At 40.9% G+C, this 13,442-nt stretch overlaps 1 protein-coding gene and 1 long non-coding RNA gene across 20 annotated transcripts in view; one reads left to right on the forward strand and one right to left on the reverse strand.

Moving 5' to 3' along the window:
• The window catches only part of LOC128410124 (uncharacterized), a 149,406-nt gene that overhangs the window by 44,348 nt on the left and 91,616 nt on the right, over positions 1-13,442 (reverse strand). The gene's annotated exons all lie outside the window — the stretch shown is intronic.
• The window catches only part of PUM2 (pumilio RNA binding family member 2), a 59,491-nt gene that overhangs the window by 7,811 nt on the left and 38,238 nt on the right, over positions 1-13,442 (forward strand). For 15 of the 19 annotated variants that reach the window (XM_053380877.1, XM_053380892.1, XM_053380878.1 and 12 more), the window contains exons 2-6: positions 1,738-2,100; positions 8,786-8,854; positions 10,724-10,829; positions 11,022-11,209; positions 12,770-12,945. In XM_053380877.1, the coding sequence (XP_053236852.1) occupies positions 1,777-2,100; positions 8,786-8,854; positions 10,724-10,829; positions 11,022-11,209; positions 12,770-12,945 (863 nt within the window). In that variant the 5' untranslated portion in view covers positions 1,738-1,776. Of the gene's footprint in view, positions 1-1,737; positions 2,101-8,785; positions 8,855-10,723; positions 10,830-11,021; positions 11,210-12,769; positions 12,946-13,442 lie in introns of those variants that run through there. The other 4 variants (XM_053380890.1, XM_053380895.1, XM_053380896.1 and 1 more) reach the window with 2 other exon arrangements.

Raw genomic sequence — 13,442 nt, forward strand, 5'->3', positions numbered from 1 at the left:
CCAAGGTGTGCCTTCCGATTGGCTGCAGGAGCATCCTGCAGCCAATCGGAAGCCACACCGGACTTTCGGCTTCCTAAAATCATTCAAAAAATGGAATAATCACTTCCATTTTTTGATCGTTCGGGAGCCGAAACATTTGAGTTTACAGGCGTTCGGCTTCCGAGGTTCCACTGTATACCATAGGTCAGATTTGACCTGCAGGCTGGTAGTTGCCTACCCTCGGTCTAAATCACTAAGCATGGATTTCTAGGATTTTTCTATAGGTGTCTTTTTATTAATTTTGGTCTATCGTGGTTCCCTTTTAGTAATTCCAGAAAAAGGAGATTTACATGTTCCCTATGCTCTTACTTTCACATTTGTTTTGTGTGAGATAAAATACAATAAAAAGCTAATTTTATTACTCCTTAAAAAAAATTCAGTCATTTCTGAAAATTTTAGACCATTTGGAATAAAGATTCGTATAAAGGTGAGTGCTTTACTGAACAGTGGGCAGTATCCAAGGCTCCCATTGCACATACACATTTCCTCTGCAGACCCCCCCCCCCGAATTGGCTCAGGGGGATTTGGAGACTCTTCAAAGTAGGTTTTTTGTAGCGTGGTGTGGGGAGTGGAAATAGAAGTGCCGCTGCATCAGTGAAACTCTGCTTCTTTGAATACAGCCCACTTCTTGACTTTTATCTTTGAACAGACTATAGTTACAAAATTAAAAAGAAAATAATTTGAAACAAATAAAGCAATGGCATCTGTTGCAGAAGCCTGTTTTGTTGTTGCACTAAGTAAGCAGCAGACCAATTCATCAGTGTTACGGCTTTATGAACTATGTAACCAAGGTCAGTACAGTGGTTCTTCAGGTTACATACGCTTCAGGTTACAGACTCAGCTAACCTAGAAATAGTACCTCGGGTTAAGAACTTTGCTTCAGGATAAGAACAAAAATCGCACGGCAGTGGCCCAGCAGCAGTGGGAGGCCCCATTAGCTAAAATGGTCCTTCAGGTTAAGAACAGTTTCAGGTTAAGAACGGACCTCTGGAATGAATTAAGTTCTTAACCTGAGGTACCACTGTAGTTGACTGGCATGCCAATCCTTTAGTGCTCTTAGGCTCCTATGCAGAGAGGAGAGCGAGGTTTAATTTTCATTTATTGATACGTGGTGAATGAGTAACTACTTTGAGTTCCTGATTTGAAAGGTATGGCTTGTTGGAAGAATAGTTAAAAGCAGTGCTTTTCTTCTAGAAAAAAGGTACCGGTACTCACCATGAAGTTGTTACACTAAGTGCCGCACTTTTAATTAGTGCTTTTCTTCTAGGAAAAAAAGGTTGGTAAAACATACCCTTAAGTACCCCCACCGAAAAGCATTGGTTAGAAGATTGACAGGCAGCTGGATTAGAACATTTTTAGTATATTACCTTACATATTCTAGGGCAGGCATAGGCAAAGTTGGCCCTCCATATGTTTTGAGACCACAATTCGCACCATTCCTGACCACTGGTCCTGTTAGCTAGGGATGATGGGAGTTGTAGTCCCAAAACATATGGCAGGCCGAGTTTGCCTATACCTGTTTCTAGGGCAACGTCAGACTTTTGTGTTGGGCTTCCAAAGAGAAGCCAGTGTTTCAGAGCAAACTCCCTGTTCCTTATAGTTTGGATTTTTAGTTTTGAAATCCTAATTATAAGAACTGCATATTTTACGCTCCTTCTGTGGAAAGCCTTTTACGTTATCAATCCTTTTTCTTTTTAGGTTTCTACATGGTATGAAATTACATGTGTCCTCCTAGGTATGAATGAAGTGTCCTGGCAGGAGACCAGAGGAATGATGCATGTGAACATTGGTCAGGAAACCAGAGGGGTTGAACAAGGGGTTACCTCAGCTGGAACAGTAGGTGGAACAACTTCAGGGCCCAATTCAGGTGGAACCAATCCTCACTCCATCCCTACATCTGCAGTGTCAGGTGCTTCCAGTGTCCAGGTACCCTTCAGTGGATGGTCTCAGGATGATGCCACAGTTGGATATGTCTTCCAGAGGCAGGCTGGTGAGCAACTGAGTGGCTACTTCAGTAAGCACCGTCGGCCCACAGGAGATAGCATTCATGTAGACCATTCGGTAGGTAGCTTATTTGTGTTTTGCTTATAGTTTTCCCCCCTTTAACTCATATCTTTCAGAAAGATATGTATAGGTTAATTTATCATAAGCAGAGCATTTAATCATGGCTGTTGGAAGTTAAACTTCTCAGTGTAACTGGCTTAAGGCGTGATACACATTAATATGAAAGTACCTAGTATTTTCCCCCTCAGGGATACTTTTAGTAGTTTTTAAAGTATTAGATTTCATGGCAGGTGGCTCGGTGGTACCAAGTGGTTCATCTTGACAAATCAAAGAAAAGTGACAGGATGAAATTAAAAATGAATTTTGCATGTAATCTTGCCTGTTACACTTATATCCTACATTCAGTACAGTGGTACCTTGCAAGACGAAATTAATTCGTTCTGCGAGTTTTTTCGTCTTGCGAATTTTTCGTCTTGCGAAGCATGGAACTGCACCTCTTCAAGCAATGCACCCTGGGTATTAACGGTTTTAAGAAAAAGGAAACGAACTTGCAAGACGTTTTCGTCTTGCGAAGCAAGCCCATAGGGAAATTCGTCTTGCGAAGCAACTCAAAAAACAAAAAACTCTTTCGTCTTGCGAGTTTTTCGTCTTACGAGGCATTCGTCTTGCGAGGTACCACTGTACAGAATAAATTGATCATGATTAATTTCCATTGAATGATACTTAGCCATGGCTAACTGTTGCTGATTCACTGAATCTCAGTAATAACACCTACATTATAAGCTTATTGTACACAATCTTGCATCCTGTTGAATGTTATTTTTCTAATGCTTTGGAGACTCGCAATGCCACATCTGGGGTTGCATCTGCCTACCCTGATGTCTGTAAGTTGGACTGACGTTTTTATTTAGAGTTTTATGTGTACAGCAGGGGTAGGGAACCCTCCACATATTGTTGGGCCTACTTCTGTCATCCCTGACCATTGGCTATACTGACTGAGGCTGTTGGAAATGTAGTCTGGAGAGCCACAGGCCCGCCATCCCTGTGGTACAGCATAACATGTAGACTACAGCCACATGATCTGTACACTGAACTCTGGATTTACCTTTAGTCATGTTCATTAAATTCAGTGGCTGTACCTGCATAAAACTTAGTTGAATGCCACCCTTTCTCGTACTTTGTTTCAGCGTGCCTTGTTTATTGTAGTTGGCATTTTAGAGAGATTCCTTTAGTCTCTGGAACAGTTCAAGTACAGCTTGCTGCTGCTGCTGCTTTGAGTTTACCTACTCAAGATGTGAATAATTTTTTCTTTAAATTCAGGATTATACTCCTAAAAGAGTTTCTTTGCTAATACCTGATAGGTCTGTAATGGCTTGATAACTCAGGGGTACTCATCTTCAACTTTCTTGCTGTAGAGGAAATTGTTTTTTCCATTGTAATTGTGTGGTTCCTGCAGAAACATCTATGGCCGCATGAACAACTACACTTCTGAATAGGACATCTTGTATAAATTATTTCCTATGAAGAGCTTTATAGAGATCAGAATTGATTGTTCTCTAGGATCGTATTCCCTTCTAGACAAAATTCTGAGGGCCATTTTTCAGTGGTGGGCGTGTCTTGAGGCAAAAGTATGTAGAGCAATAAATGTACATTTTGCCCTTGCACAGGAGGCAAGGTGCTTCACACAGTGCTCTGTCCTCCATCCAGAGAAGCAAAAGGCAGTACAGTGGTACCTCAGGTTACATACGTTTCAGGTTACAGACTCCGCTAACCCAGAAATAGTGCTTCAGGTTAAGAACTTTGCTTCAGGATGAGAACAGAAATCGTGCTCTGGTGGCGCGGCAGCAGCAGGAGGCCCCATTAGCTAAAGTGGTGCTTCAGGTTAAGAACAGTTTCAGGTTAAGTACAGACCTCCAGAACGTATTAAGTACCGTATTTTTCGCACCATAGGGCGCACCGGACCATAGGGCGCACCTAGTTTTGGGAGGCGGAAAACAAGAAAAAAATATTCTGAACCCCAGAAGCCAGAACAGCAAGAGGGATCTGGCTTCTGGGATACCGTGTGGCTGTTCTGGCTTCTGGGGTAACCGCGCCAAGCCTCTTCAGGGCAGCGGGATGAAGTCTCCCCCTGCCCAAAGAGGCTGCGCAGGGCTAAAGCAGAAGCCAGGACAGACGCGTCGCTGAAGGGGCACTGCGCCTTCTCTCTCTCTGCGCAGCGCCCCTCCTTCACAGGAGAGGCGCTGCGCAGAGAGGGAGAAGGGGCAGCGCCCTTCAGCGAAGCTGGAGAAGGAACAGAAGGAGACCCTTCTGTTCCTCCTCCGGCTTCCAGCACAGGCGCGTCGCTGTGAAGCGGGAGGAGGAACAGAAGGAGACCCTTCTGTTCCTCCTCCGGCTTCACTGGACAGGCGCGTTGCTCAAGGGGCGCTGCGCCTTCTCTCCCTCTCTGCGCAGCGCCTCTCCTGCGCAGAGAGGGAGAAGGTGCAGCGCCCTTCAGCGAAGCCGGAGGAGGAACAGGAGACCCTTCTGTTCCTCCTCCGGCTTCCAGGACAGGCGCGGCGCGGCGAAGCCAAGGAGCCTGCATTCGCTCCATAGGACGCACACACATTTCCCCTTCATTTTTGGAGGGGAAAAAGTGCGTCCTATAGAGCGAAAAATACGATACTTACCCCGAGGTACTACTGTATTGGAGTTCAAGGACACATTCCAGCTAGGCAGAAATGTTTGGTGTGAAGTGGAACTGGTGAGGTTTCCTGGCGAGATATCCAAGGGTCATGTAGAGGGGCCAAATTCCAGCCTTGGCTCTAAGGTTCCGCACCAGCTCTCTGGTTGCTTAAGTAAGCTTAGCAGATAGAATGAATTACTGTTCTATAGTCCTGCAGATCACATTTCCTATTTATTCTCATTACTGTAGCATGCTTTTGGCTTTTCCTTTGGTATGCAAATTGTTTGTATCTTGCAGAGTGCTGGAAATACTTAGAATAAAGAGAGTGCAAAAGGCACCATGCTTTCTGGAACATGACATGGTAACCAAGGACACAAAGTTGATTCTGAATTTAGTGTTTCAAGAGAAGACAAAGAGTGAAATAATTGACTTGTCAAATAATTTTTTTTCTGCATACTGATGCATACCTTTGGAATGCAGTCTTTCTAAGAATCCTTGATTTTAAAAGGTTTTGTCTTGCTTTGATTTTTCCTAACAAAGTTAAGAAAAGTTCATTATTTTTAATATTTGTTGTTTTTACTATATAAAGGTGATTGTAGTCTGGGGTAAAACTTACTTTCTTGCATGGATCTGTTTAGTGCTCTTAATTTTTTTTGTTGAGCTAGGTCCTAGCATTGTACAGTGGTACCTTGGTTTACATCCATAATCCATTCCGAAGGTCCGGTTGTAAGCCAAAGCAGGTTGTAACCTAAGGTGTGCTTTCGCCAATGGGGCCTCCCCCCCCCATTGGTTGTACAGTGGTACCTCGGGTTACATACTCTTCAGGTTACATACGCTTCAGGTTACAGACTCCGCTAACCCAGAAGTAGTACCTCGGGTTAAGAACTTTGCTTCAGGGTGACAACAGAAATCGTGCTCTGGTGGTGCGGCAGCAGCGGGAGGCCCCATTAGCTAAAGTGGTGCTTCAGGTTAAGAACAGTTTCAGGTTAAGAATGGACCTCTGGAACAAATTAAGTACTTAACCCGAGGTACCACTGTAATAATAAAAAAATGGGTTGTAATCCAAAAAAAGGGACACACACTTCTGGGTTTGACGTGGCTGTAATCCAAAGCAGTTGTAATCCAAAGCAGTTGGAAACCAAGGTACCACTGTAGTTAGTTTTCAGAGTTCATGTCTGTCTTGGATGCAGTAAACGTAGAATGATAAGTCAACATTAGTTTTGTGATTTAAGTGGGTCTTCTGTGAGGGTGAATAATGTTGGCTGTCACCCATAAAGCAAATTATGAACCTCTATCTAATCCCTATGTTAAAACATGCTTTTATGTAAAACCAGGATAAAAAATCTGATTTTGAAAGTTGTGTTAATGACACATCATCGAGTAAAAATTAGAATGTATGAACAGTGTTGACCACGCTTCACAAGTAAAAAAAAAAAATATCAAAAATTCTGCCCAGTAATATAACCAGTGCTTCTGTAAAGTCTTCAAATGAAGTGTCCATGCATGGCTCTAAACAGTAATCCTGAATCTCAAAATTTGCTCCCAAGTGTCTAAACCTATGCAAACTCTAGGGAAATCATGTGGGTTGCACAGCTAGAAAGTTTGGATTATGTTCCTCATTAAAGTTACTTAGTTACAAACTAGGGTGCTGTAATTGCTTCTTCCAGTAGATGATGATGATGATGATTAGATATCCACGCTTGACCATGAGGTGGGTTACAGCAGTTGCACTGCAATATTTTTGTATGTAACCCTGTTTCTGTATACTAATAGCGAACTCATTCATCAAGTTCTGTTGCCTATGTAGCCAAGACAGCACCAGTAGTGACTAAGAGAGGTATTGGCATGCTCAGGCGAACTCTGAACTTTGCAGAAGTACAAAAAGCCTTAACACAGCGGGATGGAGCATGCGTGGCTGGCACAGAATGCGAAATCTTTCTGCCTGAGAAGGGAAAAACAATGGAGGAGGGAGAGTGGAATGGAGTATCTCGGGGAAGGCATGGCTGGCTGCCTGGAACATTGAACAAGAGCATACTGCTGTGCAGCTTGTGTTAGGTCAACGTGTAAATTACATTTTCCAATTGTAAATATTGAAAAGGGTGCTTTCACTGCTTTGCATACAGGGTGTTATGGTATTCATCAACAAACCACAACCAGCAACCTGCACTTGTTTAGAGATGGGTAGATCAAACAGCTAGTGGATCTTAGCAGTTCAGATTTGCTCTTTATGAAGAGAAAAGGCAGCACTCTGTGTTGATTATCTTTTTAAGACTTCTCCTAATGTTACTCATGTCATGTCATCCTCCTTCTAGCTTCTTTGTTTCAGGAGCTAACTTTATGATCTGTTCTCTCGCACCTCATATAGGGTTGTCCTTTGAACACATGCTTTCCTTTCTTTAGCTCATCATTGTAGCAAATCCTTTACATGTCTTGGTGTTTGCCGGTCGAGCAATATAAATCAGTATCCTTCTTCACCATATTTTGGGGCTCAACCAGAGACATCAACTAGAGATCCAGTTCCTTATCTCAAGAGGTGGAGTTTCTGCTCTGGAAATGGACAATAGAGCCCATGTCTCCTTCAGATTTTGATTCAAGTTCTCTGTGCCCATTGTTCTCCAAGCTAGTAGTGGGGGCACTGTCAGCATTTTCACATGGAGCTCAAAGTTCAAAATGATGACATTAACTCTATGTTGTGTTATAATAGCAACAGCAACAATAACCAGCATTTTTTGCATGACTGGGCAGCAGGTTTGCTATAATGATAGAATAGAAGATGACTACTTTACTAAAATGCTTTTTAATGAGAATCAGTGTATTCAGGTTTTAATTTTCATTATACAGGCAATTGTAGGCATTATGGTTTTAGACTTATTTTTTGTTGTTGATTACTGTTAACTCCGAATTTAATTTGGTGTTTTGAAAATACACTAATAATGCAACAATTTGATTATAAAGCATTGATTTGATTTGTGTAACATTTAAACCCAGTAGTAAATTTACTTAATCAGCAGAGCTTTGAGTCTTGGGTCCTTGCTTTTAAAATAATATATATCTGCTCACTGATGTTCCTTAACATTTGAATGTCACAGAGGTAGCCAGTAAGTTGAATCCAGTTGTGCTGTTTGGTTAGTGGAAGAGCTTTTGATCCATTGGACGCCTGTACTAATGGAATAAGAAGGAGGCAATTTACAGCAGCTTTCCCTACTTTCCCTCTGAAAATCTGCTCCAGGGTGTCAGGGTGTTGGGAGAACTGTTCAGAACAGCCTGGAAGGTTGTGCTGGGGATTGGGGAAGGCTGTAAACAGCGGTTCTCAACCTGTGGGTCCCCAGATGTTGTTGGACTACAACTCCCATCATCCCTGAGCTCTGGTCTTGCTAGCTAGGGGTGATGGGAGTTGTAGTTCAACAACATCTGGGGACCCACAGGTTGAGAAAGGCTGCTGGAAATAGGAGGACAGGCAAATTTGCTGCCCCTCCTCTTGCACTCTAGTGGTGCAGTAGTAAAACTGCTAGCATATTTGCAAAGCTAGGTATGGTTTCAAAGACTCTTCTGAAAATTGAATGGCTATTTTTGGTTGTAGAAGGATACAAATGGATGCAAACAAGGGATTTAAAATGTACTATGATGATTTATATTAGTTAATATATTTAAGGCATGCTTGGGTTGTGGGAGAGATGATAAATCATGTTTTTGGTGCTTTTTGTTTTTATCAAGGCATTTCTTATTGTTGTAAGGTTCATCTTATTTGTTCTTGTAAGCTTTTCCTTTTTAAGAGTGCTTAGTAACTGCCTGAAATAAATTACTTAGGAAGTTTATCACATCAGTTTCACTTATTTGGGTATTATACCAGCAGTTCATGGTGACTAAATAATGTACTTTCAAATATTTTTCATAGTTCTTTTCATTCACCAAGTGAATATTCAAGAGAATTGTCTGTTTCTCTTCAACCAAGGAAGTTCAATTAATAAAAAATGGGGCATAGTGAACAGGGGCATAACAATTTGGAAACTACTTCTAAATTTTAAAAATATAACATATAGCTTTCAAGTGAAATCTAATTTTTATTTTTATTTTCTCCAGGTTCGCTCTGTGGATGAAATGAATCATGAGTTTCAAGCTCTTGCACTAGAATCTCGGGGAATGGGAGAGGTAAATAACTTTAATTGAAATGTATAGAATGGATTGTCGCAAGAATTTATAAATCACCGCTCTGTTAATCTTGGCATCACTTAAAAGAACCACAATTTAGGATATGTATCTTCAGTTGTTGGAGGAATTTTCAAGTCACCTTTTATGCAAGTACACTTTGAGTCTTGCATTGTACTTTCGGCACGAAAGCCGTAACACAAATAGCACATACATTGTGGGAGAGAATGCATTGGCAAGACTGAGTTTTTCTAGAAAGTTCATCATCTGATGAAGGATTGATTCTGTGTGTCAAGCTAGTGTTCAAAGCTATCAGTAACTTGAGTTCTTCAAGCCACAGTTTTCAAGATCCGAAATCATAGTACCATGTCTCCAAATATTCTGGTGCTTGTGGCAAAGGTGAAATACTAAAGTGTACTAATACCTTCACCTTTTGCTTCCTGTTCTACACTTTTAAACGAACCTAGAGCTCTTCCTCAGTTCATTGGAATGCTTACGTGAAAATTACTGGGTAGAGGTATATCAGTTTTAAATGAGGTACTGTTAATATTGGCAAGCACTCAGAGAAAGCAAACATTGCTTATATTATGCAGAATGGCATCTGTTTCAGTTGGACACATGCACAGGGTTCCAGCAAGTATTTTTTCTTTAAACCGGAACATTTTAATGTATTGAAATAGCTGACATATTTTCCTGGATTTAGAATTAGTAACTTGGAAACCTCATGTCCATACAGAATGATAATGCTAAATAAAGCTCAGTGTAAGGAATTCAGTGTTGTGCTAAAGTGATTGTTTTGACACACACCCCCAGCCACGTTTGGGGAAGGAGGGGAGAAAACCCTATTGTGCAAACGTAGTCCTGTCGCACAGCTTCTGCTGACAGGACTCATAGGTTTACTGCCGCTCCATATCTCTGACTTTTTATTTTAGAGACTTGCTTGGAAAGGGCTGCATGTTGAGTGCTAGCAGTTTAGATTCATCCAGGGTGATCAAATCATCCCACCCCACCCTTTTTGAATTAGTTACTTGGAAACCCCAGGTCTATATAGAAAAAGATGCTAACTGAATTTCAAATGTTGCCTGAAAGCCAAATCAGTTTACATACTTTTAATGAGTGAATGCTGAGAATTGCAGCCATTTGTGTATAACAGTTTTTAAGACTGAGAGTAGCAAGATTTTTATAAGAATTGCACCTGACAAAGAGTAGCATAGATCACTTTGTACAAACAAGTTTTATGTCTGAATGGAAAATGATCCTTCGGAAGCAGCCTTGGCTGAAGGGACCAGTGCATCTTAATTTTTTTGGAACTTTTTATAGGTGTTACATTCTCCATGGCCCTAAAGTAGCAGGTATCAGGCATGTATACTGGTGCTGAAGTGTAATACCTATTAGACATGTTTCTGGTTTGATTTTCATTAAAATGTATTTCAGTTTGGATAGGTAAGGAACCAATCTGTAATGTGGCAGTTCTGTGCACAGTTCTGTGCATTTTGTCCTGTTTAATTTAGTTGTTATTAAATCAGGTACCTGGAGATAGGGTTGAAGTCTTAATTACAAACTATGTAAAGCGGGAATCTATGACCCTGTTTGACTCTCATCAGACTAGGCCACTAGGTCAGAGATAATGGGAGTTGTACCTGAACTACATCTGGAGGGCCACAGGTTTCCCATCCTTTTTCTAAAGTTTTATGTACTAATGTATGCTAGTACTAAATTTAGCAAGGTTCACTTATAATGGGCTATACCACTGCTTCATTCTCCTAAACACCTCCTGTTTAGCATGCCTGTTCCGCAGCTTTGTGTCAGCACCAGTTTACCAATAAACTGAAAACTAACCAGTTTTAACTGTGGTATATCCTTTTTAAATAGCTGCTACCTGCCAAAAAATTTTGGGAACCAGATGATCCAGCAAAGGATGGACAAAAAGGCATATTCCTTGGTGATGAATGGAGAGAAACTGCCTGGGGAGCACCTCGTAAGTGATGTGCATTTAAGGAACTTATGGTCAGAAATCACTTGGGAAAGGAATTACTGGGGGAAGGAATCACACTCATTATGCTTTAGTGATCTAAACAAGCTCACTGAACAAAGTGTCGTTAACTTAAGTATTTAAAAACTATATATATATTCATGCAAGTTACATTTCAGTTTTTGTTTTTTTAAACAGACCACTCTATGTCTCAGCCTATTATGGTTCAGAGAAAGCCTGGACATGTTTTTCATGGAAACAGTGAAGTGAATGCTGTCTTATCTCCTCGATCAGAGAGTGGTGGCCTTGGCGTGAGCATGGTAGAATATGTGTTAAGTTCTTCTCCAGCGGATAAATTGGACTCCCGATTTAGAAAAGGAGCTTTTGTAAGTAACTTGGTTACGTCAACAAAATATTAGACCATCCTAAGCTGGATCCCCCATTAGACTGCACTGGTTCCAAATGTGTATTAATAAGAAGTTGGACTAGCAAACTTTGGTTCCCATTCTGACCTGTGGGAAGCAGTGTTTTGTGTTAACATGATTGTTTCCTGTAGGGCATTTGAGCATATATGTAGACAAGAATTGTGTATGCATAACCGCATGAGTCTCTGCTTGTATGAAATTCAGTTTCATTGAAATCTTTATGAAATCTTTACTTCCAAATAATAGCTGTGTTTAGAAACTCCATATAGGACACTTTACACATGTGGAACAGACTCCCTTGGGAGGTGGTGGACTCTCCTTCCTTGGAGGTTTTTAAGCAGAGGTTGGATGGCCATCTGTTATGGATGTTTATCTGAGATTCCTGCATTGTAGGGGGTTGGACTAGATGAACTCTTGGGTCCTTTCCAACTCTAAGATTCTATGTGTTCACCAGGGTATAAACTATTTGACATTTTTATTAGTATTCAGCTGAAAGTTGTATTTTATTTAACACTTCCATATTTACGGAGAACAGTCAGTAATGAAAAAATAATAGGTATGAAAATAAGTTACATCCTACAGCTTTATGACAGTGGGTTAGATACAGAGATTCCATGAGGGGAGTTGATTTTTACCAATTTTCTCCTGCTTGTCCCCCTCTCCCAAATCAGTTTTGAAAGGTTGGCAGAAGACCTTATTGAACCTTGTGGGAGGAGGCTACAGGTGGGAGAAGGCAGAAGGTGAATCAGCAAAAATTTCCTTGTCTCTGTGTGTACGGGATTCTCTTAGATCACCAGCTCTTCCACGGATGAAAAGGGCTACACTGCTTTAGCAAAAGTTGGACTTTTTCCTTTGAGTGAAGATGCCCTCAGGTTGGATTTGAGCTTCCTCTAATGCTTGGAGGCAGGATTGCAGCTGAATAGAACATTTTGCCAGAGCAAAGAATCTCACCTATACACTCATGGGGTCTGGACTCTATACTGGCAGTAACTGACCAGTAATGTGTGGATAGCTTGATGAAAGAGTTGACCCATTATGTGGCAGCTTGAAAGAGGCAAGTTCCATCCCAGGGATCATTAGGCAATAGTTGAAAATATTTCCTAATACAACCAGAGAAAAATAGTTTGTTTCTTTGTGGTGTTACTTGTTTCTTATGTTGGGTGGATGCAACTTGGACAGTTGTGTAAACTTGTGGGGCCTAGCCAATTGGGAGCAAAACTCTGATTCAACTGTAATCCTGTCCTCAGATGCTAGAGGGAGCTTACATCCCACCTGAGATATAAAAAAAAAAATCATTGAAAGGAAAATACTTTTTGCAGGTAAGCCCAGCAGTTCTTTCTGTTTATCCCAGCAGTTTGCTTTCATGCATCAGCTTGTTTTGTATAAGACTGAAACTTCCTCAATCAAGGTATATTACTGAGTGTTCTATGATTCATTGTGCAGTATAACATAGAATTAGATTGTTTTGTGGTGGTGCTCTTGCATTTTATCAAATTCAGAATCAAACATTCTTTTCTTCAGGGCACTAGAGAAGCTGAAACAGATGGACCTGAGAAAGGAGACCAGAAAGGCAAGGCTTCTCCATTTGAGGAGGACAAAAACAGAGATCTTAAACAAGGAGATGATGATGATGATGTTACTAAAATAAATGGCAGAGGTTTGCCAAATGGAATGGATGCTGACTGCAAAGATTTTAAGTAGGCATTTACATTTTTCTAAAGATACAAAGTATATTTTTAAAGAAATAAAAATTCTGAGTTCAGTAGGTTTTACCCCTTTTTCATTTTAATATTAATGATTCATGTCCTACCTTCCTATTTTGCATAATACTCAGCCTCTTGCATGCGCTCTCTCTCTCTCTCTAAATTCACCTTAAATAGACAGGTCATCTTTAAATAGTTTAAAGTTCTATTTGTGTAGGCTATAAAACAAGTCGAAAGGCTTTGCTGTTCTAAGGTTGTCTTAAAGCCATCATAGATGCTTGGCAAGCCAAATAAATGGCTGGGAGTCATAGGAGAGTCTGTCTCCATATTTCACTTTGGCTTGTTTGACTACTGTATTAGAAGTTTGTGGGTATGATTTTGGCCGCTCCCTGTTCAACGATCCTTCTACGTGGGCCACCAGCATGTCTACTCTGTGGCAATATGCTTGACTGATCCCCTGTTCTGCTTTGCTTTGGTTTGTGCACACAAGT

Source organism: Podarcis raffonei, chromosome 3 (assembly GCF_027172205.1).
Source record: "Podarcis raffonei isolate rPodRaf1 chromosome 3, rPodRaf1.pri, whole genome shotgun sequence".
NCBI classification, from domain to species: Eukaryota; Metazoa; Chordata; class Lepidosauria; order Squamata; family Lacertidae; genus Podarcis; species Podarcis raffonei.